At 68.1% G+C, this 15,073-nt stretch overlaps 1 protein-coding gene and 1 long non-coding RNA gene across 2 annotated transcripts; both read left to right on the top strand.

The window, feature by feature from the left end:
- The first annotated feature begins 118 nt into the window (after positions 1 to 118).
- Positions 119 to 2,215, top strand: LOC140681079 (uncharacterized). Its single transcript, XR_012052317.1, has 3 exons — positions 119 to 192; positions 1,363 to 1,450; positions 1,893 to 2,215. It is a non-coding gene; the product is annotated as an uncharacterized lncRNA (long non-coding RNA).
- Positions 2,216 to 2,275: 60 nt separating this feature from the next.
- Positions 2,276 to 13,933, top strand: RASGRP2 (RAS guanyl releasing protein 2). The gene is made up of 14 exons (XM_041712017.2): positions 2,276 to 2,562; positions 3,131 to 3,250; positions 3,840 to 4,068; positions 5,701 to 5,874; positions 7,044 to 7,160; positions 7,547 to 7,831; positions 9,658 to 9,735; positions 10,710 to 10,823; positions 11,107 to 11,222; positions 11,768 to 11,903; positions 12,404 to 12,440; positions 13,252 to 13,425; positions 13,529 to 13,587; positions 13,801 to 13,933. Exons 3-13 carry the CDS (start codon positions 3,988 to 3,990, stop codon positions 13,582 to 13,584), a joined length of 1,368 nt encoding a protein of 455 aa, XP_041567951.2. The 5' UTR covers positions 2,276 to 2,562; positions 3,131 to 3,250; positions 3,840 to 3,987; the 3' UTR covers positions 13,585 to 13,587; positions 13,801 to 13,933.
- The last annotated feature ends 1,140 nt before the right edge of the window (positions 13,934 to 15,073 follow it).

Genomic DNA, 15,073 nt, shown 5'->3' with positions numbered 1-15,073 from the left:
CCGTTCTGTTGAACCACAAACCACTTCCCCCCCCCCCGCCCGCCCCACCCAGGAACCCCCAAAACCGCCCGGAGCCGCCCCAAACCCCGGCTCCGCCCCCCCATCCCCCTGGGGCACCCCAAAACCCCCCCGGACCCCCAAATTCCGGCCCCGCCCCTCGCCGCCTCCAACCCGCCGCGGCCGCCGGAGCAGGTGGGGCTGGAGTGGGGGTCCCGGGGGTCTTGGGGGGTCCTGGGGGGTCTTGGGGGGTCCCGGGGGGTCCCGGGGGGTCCTGGGGGGTCTTGGGGACTCTTGGGGGGTCCCGGGGGGTCCCGGGGTCGGGGGGATCGGAGGAAGGCGTGGGAGAAGGCGACACCCCCCCGAGTGTCTCCCCAGACCCCCTCCCAGTGCTCCCAGTGCTCCCAGTTTCCCGGGATTTCCCCATCCCAGTTGCTCCCAGTTGCTCCAGCACCCCGCAGTCCAACGCTCCCAGTTCCCCTCGTGCCGGGGGTAGCGAGCTCCCAGTATCCCCCCAGTATCCCCCCAGTGTCCCCCAGTCCCTCCCAGTTCATCCCAGTCCCCCCCAGTCCCTCCCAGTCCCCCCCAGTCCCCCCCAGTCCCTCCCAGTCCCCCCCAGTATCCCCCCAGTCCCCCCCAGTCCCTCCCAGTCCCCCCAGTCCCCCCAGTATCCCCCCAGTATCCCCCAGTATCCCCCCAGTTCATCCCAGTCCCCCCCAGTCCATCCCAGCCCCCCCAGTCCCCCCCAGTCCCCCCCAGTATCCCCCAGTTCCCTCCCAGTCCCTCCCAGTATCCCCCCAGTATCCCCCCAGTCCCTCCCAGTCCCTCCCAGTTCATCCCAGTCCCCCCAGTCCCCCCAGTCCCCCCAGTCCCTCCCAGTCCCTCCCAGTCCCCCCGAGTATCCCCCCAGTGTCCCCCAGTATCCCCCCCAGTCCCTCCCAGTCCCCCCAGTCCCCCCCAGTATCCCCCCAGTCCCCCCCCGTATCCCCCCCAGTCCCTCCCAGTCCCCCCCAGTCCCCCCCAGTGTCCCCCAGTATCCCCCCAGTCCCTCCCAGTTCATCCCAGTCCCCCCCAGTCCCTCCCAGTCCCCCCCGGGCCGCTCCGGAATTGGGGTTCAGGAAGCGCCGCCTTATCGGGGTGCAGCACCCGGGGGGTGTGTGTGGAAATTTGGGGGGGTGGGGGCCCCCAGCCCCCCAAAATTTCCCTGAAGGAAACCCCGGGACCCTCCAGCCCCCCAAACTGGGACCCCCAGACCCCTCCAGCCCCCCCAAAGAGACCCTCAGGACTTGGGGCCCCCCCAGCTCCGGTTTTGGGGGGTCCCGGCCGGTCTCGGTGCTGACCCCGCCCCCAAATTCCCCTCCCCAGTTTTGGGGTCCCACCATGAGCAGCTCCCTGGACCTGGACCGAGCCCCCACCCTGGACGAGCTCCTGAGGGGCTGCGTCGATGCCTTCGGTGGGGGGACCCCGATTTTGGGGGGTCCGGGGATTTTAGGGAGTCCCTGAGCTCTGGGGGGGTTCCGGGGCTTGGGGACCCCTCGGATTTGGGGGTTCCTGAAGTTTTGGGGGGTTCCTGGGTTTGCGGGGGGAAGGTTTGGGGGGGTTTGGGGGATTTTGGGGGGCCTGGGAGGGGGAATTGGGGGGTTTGGGGGGGCCTGGGTGGGATTTGTGGGATTTTTGGGGGTCCTGGGTGGGATTTGGGGGATTTTGGGGGGTTTGGGGGGGACCTGGGGGGGATTTGGGGGGTTTGGGTTTGGGGGGGTTCTGACCTCTGAGGTGTCCCTGAAGTCTGGGGAGCCCCGGAGGGGAGGGGTTGGTGTTTTGGGGGGTGCGGGGGGTCCCAGGAAGGGTCTGGGGGGGTCTCTGTGGTTTTGGGGTGACCCCCCCGGCCCCCCCAGACGCGCAGGGGAAGGTTCGGGACCCCCAACTCGTCCGACTCTTCCTGGCCACGCACCCCTGGTACCTGCCCCAGGCCGAGGTGGCCGCCAAGCTGCTGACCCTATATCCTTGGGGACCCCCCCGCGACCCCCCAAAACCCCCCGAGACCCCCCCGGTACCCCCAAATCCCGCGGGACCCCCCAAATTCCTGGGATTTCCCCCCAAAACCCCACCCCTGCTACCTGCCCCGGGTCAAGGTGGGCTGGAAACTGCCGAGGTTTTCTCCTTGGGGACCCCCGCGGGACACCCCAAAACACCCCGAGACCCTCCGGGGCACCCCCAAACCCCCAACGGACACCCCCAAAACCCCCCCGGGACAGCCCCAAAACCCCCGGGACAGCCCCAACCCCTCCCCGACACCCCCAAACCCCCGGGACCCCCCTGAAATCCCTTTCATTGACCCCTTGGGACCCCCTGAATTTTGGGGATTCCCCCCAAAACTTCCCTGGAACGCCCCCAACACTCCAAACCCCCCCCTGCCCCGAACCCCCCCAAATCCCAGGACCCCCCCAAACCCCGGGGGCCCCCCCAAACCCCCGCGCAGGCTCCTTGACCCCCCCGCACGGTGCAGGAGTCGGGGGGCTCGGCCGAGGGTCCCTCCCTGCGCCTCAAGATCGGCCACTTGGTCCGGTGAGTGACCCCAAAACCCCCCGGGACCCCAAAACCCCCCCCGGGACCCCCGGATCCCCCTGGGCACCCCAAAACCCCCCCGGGACCCCAAAACCCCCCCCGGGACCCCCGGATCCCCCTGGGCACCCCAAAACCCCCCCGGGACCCCAAAACCCCCCCCGGGACCCCCGGATCCCCCTGGGCACCCCAAAACCCCCCCGGGACCCCAAAACCCCCCGGGACCCCCGGATCGCCCTGGGGACCCCAAAACCCCCCCGGGACCCCAAAACCCCCCGGGACCCCAAAACCCCCCGGGACCCCAAAACCCCCCCGGGACCCCCGGATCCCCCAGGGGACCCCAAAACCCCCCGGGACCCCAAAACCTCCCCGGGACCCCAAAACCCCCCCGGGACCCCCAGATCTCCTGGAGGACCCCCAGATCCTTTCTGGGGACCCCCGGATCCCCCAGGGGACCCCCCCCAATCTCCGGGGTCCCTCCAAACCTTTCCTGGGGACCCCCTGGGGACCCCCCGATCCCTTCTGGGTGCCCCCGAGTTTTGGGGTCCCCCTGACCCCCCTTTCCCCCCAGGTACTGGGTCCGGGCGTTCCCGCGGGAGCTCTCGGGGGACCCCCAAGTTTTGGGGCGGCTGCGGGAATTGGGGGCGGCGCTGGGGGGGGACCCCCAAACCCCCCTGGGCCTCGAGAGCCTGTGGGTGAAAAAGGGGGGGCGGGGGGGGGCGCTGGGGGATTTGGGGGGGTCCGGAGGGGTCACGGGGTGATGGGGGGGGGCGCAGGGAGGGAAATTTGGGGCACAGGGGGGAAATGGGGGGGGGTCACGGGGTTTGGGGGGGCTGGGGGGCACAGGGAGGGAAATTTGGGGTGGAGGGGGCACAGGGGCGGGGGGGACACGGGTGGGGGGCACAGGGGGGGACACGGGTTTGGGGGGGGCTCGGGGGGCACAGGGAGGGAAATTTGGGGCACAGGGGGGACATGGGGGGACACGGGGGGGGCACAGGGGGTGAAATGGGGGGGGGTCATGGGGTTTGGGGGGGCTGGGGGGCACAGGGACACGGGTGGGGGTCACAGGGGGGGACACGGGTTTGGGGGGGCACAGGGAGGGAAATTTGGGGCACAGGGGGGACATGGGGGGACACGGGGGGACACGGGGGTGACACCGCGGGTGGCACGGGGGGACACGGGGGGACACAGGGGGGACATGGGGGGACACGGAGGGACACGGGGGACACCGCGGGTGGCACATCGCGTCCCTCGACACTCGCGCGTGTCCCCGTGCGCAGCCCCGAGGAAGGTGACGATGCCGAGGGTGACGATGGCGAAGGTGACAATGGCGGAGGTGACAATGGCGGAGGTGGCAATGGCGGAGGGGTCCCCGGGGGGGGTCCCGCGGGGGTCCCGGTGCCGGCCCCGCCCCGCGCGCGGTTCTCGATGCTGCTGGAGCCGCTGGAGCCGCCCGAGCTGGCGCTGCTGCTGACACACCTGGAGCACCGCGGGCTGGCGCGGCTGCGCGTGAGTCACACCTGGGCACACCTGGGGGCACCTGGGGGCACCTGGGCACACCTGGGCACACCTGGGAGCACTTACGGCACACCTGGGCACACCTGGGCACAGCTGGGGACACACCCGGGCACGCCGGGCACACCTGGAGCACCTGGGCACACCTTGGGGGCACACCTGGGGGCACACCTGGCACAGCCGGGGGCACCTGGGCACACCTGGGCACAGCTGGGGGCACAGCTGGGGGCACCTGGGCACAGCTGGGGGCACCTGGACACACCTGGGGGCACACCTGGGGGCACTTACGGCACACCTGGGCACACCTGGGGGCACCTGGGCACACCTGGGGGCACACCTGGGCACAGCTGGGGACACACCCGGGCACGCCGGGCACACCTGGAGCACCTGGGGACACCTGGGGACACACCTGGGGGCACACCTGGGGGCACACCTGGGGGCACACCTGGGGGCACTTACGGCACACCTGGGCACACCTGTGGGACACCCCTGGATATGCCAACCCTACGTGTGACACCTTGGGGACACCTGGGGGCACCTGGGGCACACCTGTGTGCGACCCAGCTGTGTAAAACACACCTGTGTGACACCCGCCCCCTGCCCCGCCACATCCCTGTGCCCCTGCACCCCGATGTCCCCAATGTCCCCCAGTGTCCCCAATGTCCCCAGTGTCCCCAGTGTCCCCAGTGCCCCCCATGTCCCCCAGTGTCCCCAAAGCCCCCCATGTCCCCAATGTCCCCCAATCCCCGATGTCCCCAATGTCCCCGATGTCCCCAGTGTCCCCATGTCCCCGCTGTCCCCACTGTCCCCAATGTCCCCCTGCCCCCAGTGCCCCCCATGTCCCCAGTGTCCCCAATGCTCCCCATGTCTCCGATGCCCCCAGTGTCCCCCAATGTCTCCAGTGTCCCCCAGTGTCCCCCATATCCCCAAAGCCCCCAATGTCCCCGATGTCCCCAATGTCCCCAGTGTCCCCAATGCCCACAAAGCCCCCGATGTCCCCAGTGTCCCCCATGTCCCCAATGCCCCTGTGTCCCCCATGTCCCCAATGCCCCCAGTGTCCCCCATGTCCCTGCTGTCCCCAATGTCCCTGCTGTCCCCCATGTCCCCAATCCCCCCAATGCCCCCCATGTCCCCAGTGTCCCCCATATCCCCAAAGCCCCCAATGCCCCCGCTGTCCCCAGTGTCCCCCAGTGTCCCCCATGTCCCTGCTGTCCCCAATGTCCCCGCTGTCCCCAATGTCCCCAATGTCCCCAATGCTCCCAATGCCCCCCATGTCCCCAGTGTCCCCGCTGTCCCCAATGTCCCCAATGTCCCCGATGCCCCCCATGTTCCCAATGTCCCCGATGTCCCCATGTCCTCAGTGTCCCCCATGTCCCCAATCCCCCCAATGCCCCCCATGTCCCCAGTGTCCCCCATATCCCCAAAGCCCCCAATGCCCCCGCTGTCCCCAGTGTCCCCCAGTGTCCCCCATGTCCCCAATGCCCCCGATGTCCCCCATGTCCCCAATGTCTCCCATGCCCCCAGTGTCCCCCATGTCCCCGCTGTCCCCAATGCCCCCAATGTCCCCAATGTCCCCAATGCCCCCAGTGTCCCCCCATGTCCCCCATGTCCCGCTGTCCCCCCCAGCTCCGGGACATCCGCTCCTTCGCGCGCTCCGCGGGCACCTCGAGCTCTCCCGCTCTCCGCCGCCTGGTGGCGCTGTCCAACGGCCTCTCGCGCTGGGTGCAGCTGCGCGTGCTGCGCCCCCTGGCGGCCCCGCAGCGCGCGGCGGCGCTGGGCCAGTGCCTGTACCTGGCCCAGGTGAGAGCCGGAGTGACCCCTGACCCCCGGAGTGACCCCCGGAGTGACCCCTGACCCCTGGAGTGACCCCCGGAGTGACCCCTGACCCCCGGAGTGACCCCCGGAGTGACCCCCGGAGTGACCCCCGGAGTGACCCCCGGGAGTGACCCCTGACCCCCGGAGTGACCCCTGACCCCCGGAGTGACCCCCGGAGTGACCCCCGGAGTGACCCCCGGAGTGACCCCCAGAGTGACCCCTGACCCCCGGAGTGACCCCCGCAGTGACCCCTGAGTCCCAGAGTGACCCCTGACCCCGGGAGTGACCCCTGACCCCCAGGAGTGACCCCTGACACCCTGAACTGACCCCCAGAACTGACGCCCTGACCCCCGGGAGTGACCCCCAGAACTGACCCCCGGGAATGACCCCTGACCCCCGGAGTGACCCCCAGAACTGACCCCTGACCCAAAACTCTGACCCACTGCCCTGGGACAGTGCCTGTGGCTGGCCCAGGTGACAGCCCCGGAGTGACCCCCTGAGTGACCCCTGACCCCCTGGAGTGACCCCCGGGGTGACCCCTGACCCCCGGGAGTGACCCCTGACCCCCGGGAATGACCCCCGGAGTGACCCCTGACCCCCTGGAGTGACCCCCGGAGTGACCCCTGACCCCTGGGAGTGACCCCTGAGCCCCGGAGTGACCCCCAGAACTGACCCCCAGCACTGACCCCCTGAACTGACCCCATGACACCCGGAATTGACCCCTGTGAATGACCCCTGACCCCCAGAATGACCCCTGACCCCCAGAATGACCCCCAGAACTGACGCCCAGAGTGACCCCTGACCCCCGGAACTGACCCCCGGAACTGACCCCCCGGGAATGACCCCTGACCCCAAGACCTGACCCCTAGACCTGAACTGACCCCTGACCCATAGCTCTGACCCCTGACCCACTGCCCTGGGACAGGGCACCTGTGCCTGCACCTGGCCCAGGTGAGACCCCCAACCCATCAACCCGACCTGACCCCCAGCGCTGACCTGGACCCACAGAACTGTTCCACAGACCCCCAGCCCTGCCCTAAGACCCCCAAACCCCGCCCCACAGACCCCCCCACAGCCCTGCCCCATGGTCCTGCCCTCAGCAACGACCCCTGCCCCCCAGCTGCCCCCCCACATCTGCCCCCCACCTCCCCCAGAGCCTCCTGGAGCTCCGCAACTTCAACTCCCTCCTGGCCGTGGTCGGGGGGCTCGGCCACGGCTCCATTGCGCGGCTGCGCCGGACCCTGACCCTGCTGACCCCCCCCCTTATCCAGGTGGGGGTCCTGGGGGCACCGGGGGGTCCCCAGGGGGGCACACGGGGGGGATGAAGGGGTTGTGGGGCACCCGTGGGTTCTGGGATGCCCCAGTGGAGGCTTTGGGGGTGTCCTGGAGGGGTCCTGGGGGTGCTGAGGGGCATTTGGGGGTACTGGGGGGTCGTGGAAGGCACATGGGGGTCCTGGGAGGCTCCTGGGGGAGTCACAGGGGGCACAGGAAGGTCTGGGAGGGTCCTCGTGGGGTTTTGGGGATGTCCCCCCCCGGCTCTGCTCAGTTCTAAAGTGTCCCCTCCATGTCTCTCCTTGTCCTCGTGTCCCCTCTCTGTCCCTTTGTGCCCTCCTGTGACCCCCCCGCACCCCAATTCCCCCCCCCGGTGCCCCCCCAGCTGTGGGCACAGCTGGCCGAGGCCGTGGGCTCGGGGGGGAACTACCGGGGGTACCGGGCGCTGCTGGAGGGCGCGGGGGGCGCGGGGGGGTTCCGGGTGCCGGCGCTCGGGGTTCACCTGCGGGACCTGGTGGCGCTGGAGGCGGCGCTGCCGGACTGGGGGGGCCCGGGACGCCCCCACCCCAATAAACTGCGGGCCCGCTTCGCCCTGCAAGGGGCGCTGCTGGCGGGGCGCGAGCAGGGACCCCCCGGGACCCCCCACCCCGACCTGCTGCGGCTGCTGGAGGTGAGACCCCAAAACCACCCCCGAACCACCCAAACACCTCCCGGCACCCCCAAACTCCCTCCTGAGACCCCCCCGGAATCCCCCACCCTGATCTGCCCCACTCCACCCCCCCTCCAAACTCCCCTCTACCCCTCCTGTCCCCCCCAAAACCCCCAGAACCCCCAAAACTTCCTGAACTCCCCCTCCCAAACCTCCCCTGCACCCCCTGAGATCCCCCAAGCTCCCCAAGCCCCCCAAAGGCCGCGAGCCCCCCATCCCAAACCCCCCAAACTCCCAAACCCCCGCACCCTCGAACCCCGAACCCTAAATCCCCAAACCCCCGCACCCCCAAACCCCAAACCCCCGAACCCCAAACCCCCAAACCCCCGAACCCCAAACCCCCAAACCCCCAAACCCCGAACCCTCGAACCCCCACACCCCCAAACCCCCGAACCCCGAACCCCAAACCCCAAACCCCCGAACCCCAAACCCCCAAACCCCAAACCCCCAAAGCCCCGAACCCCAAACCCCCACACCCCAAACCCCCAAACCCAAACCCCCGCACCCCTAAACCCCCAAACCCCAAACCCCCGAACCCCAAACCCCAAACCCCCAAACCCAAATCCCGCACCCCAAACCCCCGAACCCCAAACCCCCACACCCCGCACCCCCCAAACCCCCAAACCCCAAACCCTGAACCCCCAAACCCCCAAACCCCCGCACCCCAAACCCCAAACCCCCAAACCCTCGAACCCTGAACCCCCGCACACCCAAACCCCAAACCCCCGCAACCCCAAACTCCCGAACCCCGCACCCCCGCACCCCCAAACTCCCGATCCCCCGAACCCCGCACCCTGCACCCCAAACCCCAAACCCCCGCACCCCCGAACCCCGCACCCCAAACCCCCAAACCCCAAACCCCCGCACCCCTAAACCCCCGAACCCCGAGCCCCGAAGCCCCGCACCCCCAAACCCCAAACCCCCAAACCCCCGAACCCCACACCCCAAACCCCCAAACCCTCGAACCCTGAACCCCCGCACACCCAAACCCCAAACCCCCGCAACCCCAAACCCCCAAACCCCCGAACACCGAACCCCAAACCCCCGAACCCCTCACCCCCCAAACCCCCAAACCTCCGAACCCCAAACCCCCAAACCCCGCACCCCCCAAACCCCCAAACCCCCACACCCCGCACCCCCAAACCCCCAAACCCCAGAACCCCCGCACCCCAAACCCCGAACCGCAAACCCCAAACCCCCAAACCCCCAAACCCCCGAACCCCAAACCCCAAACCCCCGAACCCCAAACCCCCAAACCCCCAAATCCCAGAACCCCCGCACCCCCGAACCCCGAACCCCGCACCCCCAAATCCCCAAACCCCAAACCCCGAACCCCGAGCCCCGCACCCCCAAACCCCCGAACCCCCAAACCCCCGAACCCCAAACCCCCGCACCCTGCACCCTGCACCCCAAACCCCCGAACCCCAAAACCCCGCACCCCCAAACCCCCAAACCCCCCAAACCCCCAAACCCCCCAAACTCCCAAACCCCCGCACCCCCAAACCCCCGAACCCCAAATCCCCAAACCTCAAACCCCAAACCCCCGAACCCCCAACCCCCGCACCCCTAAACCCCAAACCCCACAACCCCAAACTCCCGAACCCCGCACCCCCAAACCCCCGAACCCCAAACCCCCAAACCCCCGCACCCCCAAACCCCCGAACCCCAAACCCAAATCCCGCACCCCATACCCCCGAACCCCCCAAACCCCCAAACCCCCGAACCCCAAACCCCAAACCCCGCCCCCCGCCCCCCGCAGCCGCTGCAGTTCCCGCCGTGTCCCGCAGGTGTCGCTCGCGCTCGGGCCCAGCGAGGCGCAGCTCCACCAGATGTCGCTGCAGCGCGAACCCCGCGAGAGCGCCCCCGTGAGGCCGGACCGGGAACTGCAGCGGGGCGGGGGCGGGGGGAAATGGGGAGAAGCAAAATTGGGGGGGAGGGAGAGGGAAAATGGGGGAGAACCAAAATGGGGGAGAACCAAAATGGGGGAGAACCAAAATGGGGGAGGGGAGAGAGGGAAAATGGGGGAGAACCAAAACTGGGGGGGGGGGGCGAGGCAAAATGGGGAGAAGCAAAATGGGGGGAGGGGGGAGAGGGAAAATGGGGGAGAACCAAATTTGGGGGGGGGGGGAGAGGGAAAATGGGGGAGAACCAAAATTGGGGGCGGGGGGGGCGAGGCAAAATGGGGAGAAGCAAAATGGGGGGGGGCAAGGGAAAATGGGGGAGAACTAAAATTGGGGGGAGTGGGGAGAGGGAAAATGGGGAGAAGCAAAATGGGGGGGGGGAGAGGGAAAATGGGGGAGAACCAAAATGGGGGGGGGGCGAGGGAAAATGGGGGCGAGTGGGAAATGGGGGGAGTGTGGGGAAAGGGGGCGAGTGGGAAGTGGGGGCGAGTGTAAAAAAGGGGGACGAATGTGGGGAAGTGGGGACGGGTTTGGGAAATGGGGGGCGAGTGTGGGGAGGGCGGCAAGTGAAAATGGGGGAGAATCAAAATGGGGGCGAGTGAGGGGAAAGGGGGAGCGAGTGGAAATGGGGGAGAGTGGGAAATGGGGGTGAGTGTGGGGAGGGGGATGGGTGTGAAAATGGGGGGGACGAATGTGGAAAACGGGGCCGGGTGTGAAAAGGGGAATGAGCGTGGAACGGGGGGTGAGTGTGCAAAGGGGGGGGGGCGAGTGTGCAAAGGGGGGGCGAGTGTGCAAAGGGGGCCAAGGGCGGGGGTGAGTGTGCAAGGGGGGTGGGGGGGCCATCAGTGCACCCCCGGTGTGCGTGCAAAGAGCGGGGGGGCTGTGGGTGTGCAAGGAGGGGGGGTCTGACCCCCTGACGCCCCCTCCCCTCCCCCCAGGCCGGGCCCCCCCCGGAGCTGCCCCCCGCCCTCCCCCCCGAGCGTTGGGTCCTGCCCGAGCCCCCCCGGCCCGACCCCGCGGGGCTGCGGCCGCGCCTCGAGCGGCTCGTGGAGGTGCGGGGGGCGTGGGGGGCGTGGGGGGCGTGGGGGGGGGGTGAATTGGGGTGAATTTGGGGGGGCTGGGGGGGTTAGGGAGGATTTGGGGAGAGGGAGCTTGGAGGAATTGAGGGGTGAGGGGAGACTGGGGGTGAGGGGAGGGGTCCGTGGGGAGAGTTTTGGGGTTCAAGGGGTCCCGAGAGATTGGGGGGGGGCTGCGGTGACATTTTGGGGGTCTCGGGGGGGGGTCTCGGAGAGGCTCCGAGGTTAATTTGGTTTTTTTTTGGGGGGGGGGTCTCAGTCCATTTTCCGGAACTTCGACGTGGACGGGGACGGGCGGATCTCGGTGGAGGAATTTGGGATCGTGCGGGAAAACTTCCCCCACCTGCCCCCCCTGGGGGAGCTGGACACCGACATGTGAGACCCCCAAACCCCCCCGGGACCCCCAAACCCGCCAGAGCCCCCCCGGGACCCCCAAACCCGCCAGAGCCCCCCTCGGGACCCCCAAACCGCCCAGAGCCCCCCCGGGACCCCCAGAGCCGCCCCGGGACCCCCAAACCCCCCAGAGCCCCCCCGGGATCCCCAAACCCCCCAGAGCCCCCCCGGGACCCCCAAAACCCCCGGGACCCCCAAACCCCCCGGGACCCCCAAAGCCCCCAGTGTCCCCCCGGGACCCCCAGAGCCGCCCCGGGACCCCCAAACCCCCCAGAGCCCCCCCGCGATCCCCAAACCCCCCAGAGCCCCCCCAAACCCCCTAGAGCCCCCCCGGGACCCCCAAACCCCCCAGAGACCCCCCGGGATCCCCAAACCCCCCCGGGATCCCCAAACCCCCCCGGGACCCCCAAACCCCCACCAGGTCCCCAAATCTCCCCTGAGTCCCCACCTGCCCCCCCCGGGGATGAGCCGAGACCCCCCCAGGGACCCCCAAAACCCCGCTGACCCCCCCCCCCGTGTCCCCCCAGGGACGGGGGGCTCAGCCGGGGGGAGGTTCTGGATTATTTCCTGCGCTGCAGCCAGGGACCCCCCCCGGGACCCCCCCACAATTTTCGGGGGCTGCGGGGGCTCCGCGCGGGGCCCTGCGAGACCTGCGGGAAACTGGTGAGTGCCCGACCCCCCAAAATCCCCCCAAAATCCCCTCAAAATCCCCCCAAAATCCCCCCCAAAATCCCCCCAAAATCCCCCAAAATCCCCCCCAAAATCCCCCCCAAATCCCCCCCAAAATCCCCCCAAAATCCCCACAAAATCCCCCCCCCCAAATCCCCCCAAAAAATCCCCCGAAATCCCCCCAAATCTCCCCGAAATCCCCCAAAATCCCCCCAAAATCCCCCCATAATCCCCCCCAAAATCCCCCAAAATCCCCCCAAATCCCCCCAAATCCCCCCAAAATCCCCCCCAAATCCCTCCAAAATCCCCCCAAAATCCCCCCAAAATCCCCCCCAAAACCCCCTCAAAATCCCCCAAAATCCCCCCAAAATCCCCCCAAATCCCCCCCCCCCACATTCCCCCGCCCCCACCGAGCCCGGCTGGGGAATGGGGACCCCCCCCCCGAACGGGGGCGACCCCCCCTGACCCTTCCCTCCCTGCCCCCCCCCCCCCAGATTTGGGGTCTGCACAAGGATGGGATGGAGTGCAGCGGTGAGTGGGGGGTCCTGGGGGGTCTGGGGGGGTCTGGGGGGGTCCTGGGGGGGTCTGGGGGGACCTGGGGGGTTCCTGGGGGTCTGGGGGGGTCTGGGGGCTGGGAGAGGGGGGGGCTCTGGGTGTGACGGCGGTTTTTGGGGCGGTTTTTGGGGGGTCTCTGGGTGCGATGGGGTTTTGGGGGCGGTTTTTGGGGGGGCTCTGGGTGCGATGGGGGTTTTGGGGGGTCTCTGTGTGTGACGGGGGTTTTTGGGGGGTCTCTGGGTGCGAGGGGGGTTTTGGGGGGTCTCTGGGTGCAATGGGGGTTTTGGGGCAGTTTTCGGGGGTCTCTGGGTGCGATGGGGGTTTTGGGGGGCGGTTTTTGGGGGGGCTCTGGGTGCGATGGGGGTTTGGGGGCGGTTTTGGGGCAGTTTTTGGGGGTCTCTGGGTGCGATGGGGGTTTGGGGGTGGTTTTAGGGGGTCTCTGGGTGCGAGGGGGGTTTGGGGGCGGTTTTTGGGGGGGCTCTGAGTGCGATGGGGGTTTGGGGGCAGTTTTCGGGGGTCTCTGGGTGTGATGGGGATTTGGGGGGTCTCTGTGTGTGACGGGGGTTTTTGGGGGGTCTCTGGGTGCGAGGGGGTTTGGGGCGGTTTTTGGGGGTCTCTGGGGGTCTCTGGGTGCAATGGGGGTTTTGGGGCAGTTTTCGGGGGTCTCTGGGTGCGAGGGGGTTTGGGGCGGTTTTTGGGGGTCTCTGGGGGTCTCTGGGTGCGATGGCGGTTTGGGGCAGTTTTCGGGGGTCTCTGGGTGCGATGAGGGGTCCCCGCGCCCCCCCAGGCTGCGGCCTGCGCTGTCACATCGCCTGTCGGGACCGGCTGCACCCCGAATGTCGCCGCCGGGCCCGGAGCGTCGCCGCTGCCCCCCCGGACCCCCCCGGGCCCCCCAAATCCCGGCCCCGCTCCTTCAGCCTCTCCCTGCCCTGGCCCCGCCGCGCCGCGCTGCGCCCCGCGGGTGGGACCCCAAAACTCGCCCCCCTCCCCCCCCCCATGGGACCCCCATTGAGGGGACCCTGAGGTGGCGGGGACCCCAAAAATGACCCCCCCGACCCCCCCAGACCCCCCCGAGGAGGCGCCGGGGGACGAGGACGGAGTTTTTGACACCCACCTGTGACAGGTACGGGGGGGTGGGGGGCCGGGACCCCCAAATTGGGGTCCTGGTGTCGGGGTCCCTCCAAATCGGGGGGTCAGACACCTGGGACCCCCCCCAAATTGGGGTCCTGGTGTCGGGGTCCCTCCAAATCGGGGGGGTCAGACACCTGGGACCCCCCCCCAAATTGGGGTCCTGGACCTTGGGGTCTCATCCTAACCCCCCGCCCAATTTCCACAGGGTCCCGGAGGCTCCAGCCCCCCCTCACCCCCCCTCACCCCATGGATTTTGGGGGTCCCCCCACCCCCCTCGCGATTTGGGGGTGGGTTTGGGGGGCTCTGCGTGTCCCGTGGGAATAAACTCCGTGTCCGTGGGTCCGAGTGGGGGTCCCTGCGTGGGGCTGGGGGGGGAGGGTGAATTGGGGGGGGTCCTGTGGGGCAGCGTGAGACCCCCGGCCCGGGGGGGACCTGGGGGGGGATTTGGGGGGGTTTGGGGTGATTATTTTGGGGTTTGGGGTGATGTTTTCGGGGGTTTGGGGTGATGATTTTGGGGGGTTTGGGGTGATGATTTGGGGGGTTTGGGGTGATGTTTTCGGGGGTTTGGGGTGATTATTTTGGGGGTTTGGGGCGATGTTTTGGGGGGTTTGGGGGGATGATTTTGGGGGTGTTGGGGTGACAATTTTGGGGGAATTTGGGGTGATGATTTGGGGGGTTTGGGGTGATGTTTTGGGGGAGTTTGGGGTGATGATTTTGGGGAGTTTGGGGTGACGATTTGGGGGGTTTGGGGCGATGATTTTGGGGGGTTTGAGGTGATGATTTTGGGGGGATTTGGGGTGATGATTTTGGGGGGTTTGGGGTGATGTTTTGGGGGGGTTTGGGGTGATGATTTTCGGGGGATTGGGGTGACGATTTTGGGGGGATTTGGGGTGATGTTTTGGGGGGTTTGGGGTGATGTTTTGGGGGGTTTGGGGTGATGTTTTGGGGGGGTTTGGGGTGATGTTTTGGGGGGTTTGGGGTGATTATTTTGGGGTTTGGAGTGATGATTTTGGGGGGTTTGGGGCGATGTTTTGGGGGATTTGGGGTGATGATTTTGGGGGTGTTGGGGTGACGATTTTGGGGGATTTGGGGTGATGATTTTGGGGGGTTTGGGGTGATGATTTTGGGGGGATTTGGGGCGATGATTTTGGGGGGTTTGGGGTGATGATTTTGGGGGGTTTGGGGTGATGATTTTGGGGGGATTTGGGGTGATGATTTTGGGGGGTTTTGGGTGATGATTTTGGGGGGTTTGGGGTGATGATTTTGGGGGGGTTGGGGTGATGATTTTGGGGGGATTTGGGGTGATGATTTTGGGGGATTTGGGGCGATGATTTTGGGGGGGTTGGGGTGATGATTTTGGGGGGTTTGGGGTGATGATTTGGGGGGAGTTTGGGATGATGATTTGGGGGGGTTTGGGGTGATGATTTTGGGGGGTTTGGGGCGATGATTTGTGGGGGGGTTGGGGCGATGTTTTGGGG

Source organism: Taeniopygia guttata, chromosome 31 (assembly GCF_048771995.1).
Source record: "Taeniopygia guttata chromosome 31, bTaeGut7.mat, whole genome shotgun sequence".
NCBI lineage: Eukaryota > Metazoa > Chordata > Aves > Passeriformes > Estrildidae > Taeniopygia > Taeniopygia guttata.
Note: the sequence above shows the minus strand (reverse complement) of the source record. Positions and strands in the feature narration are given on the sequence as shown.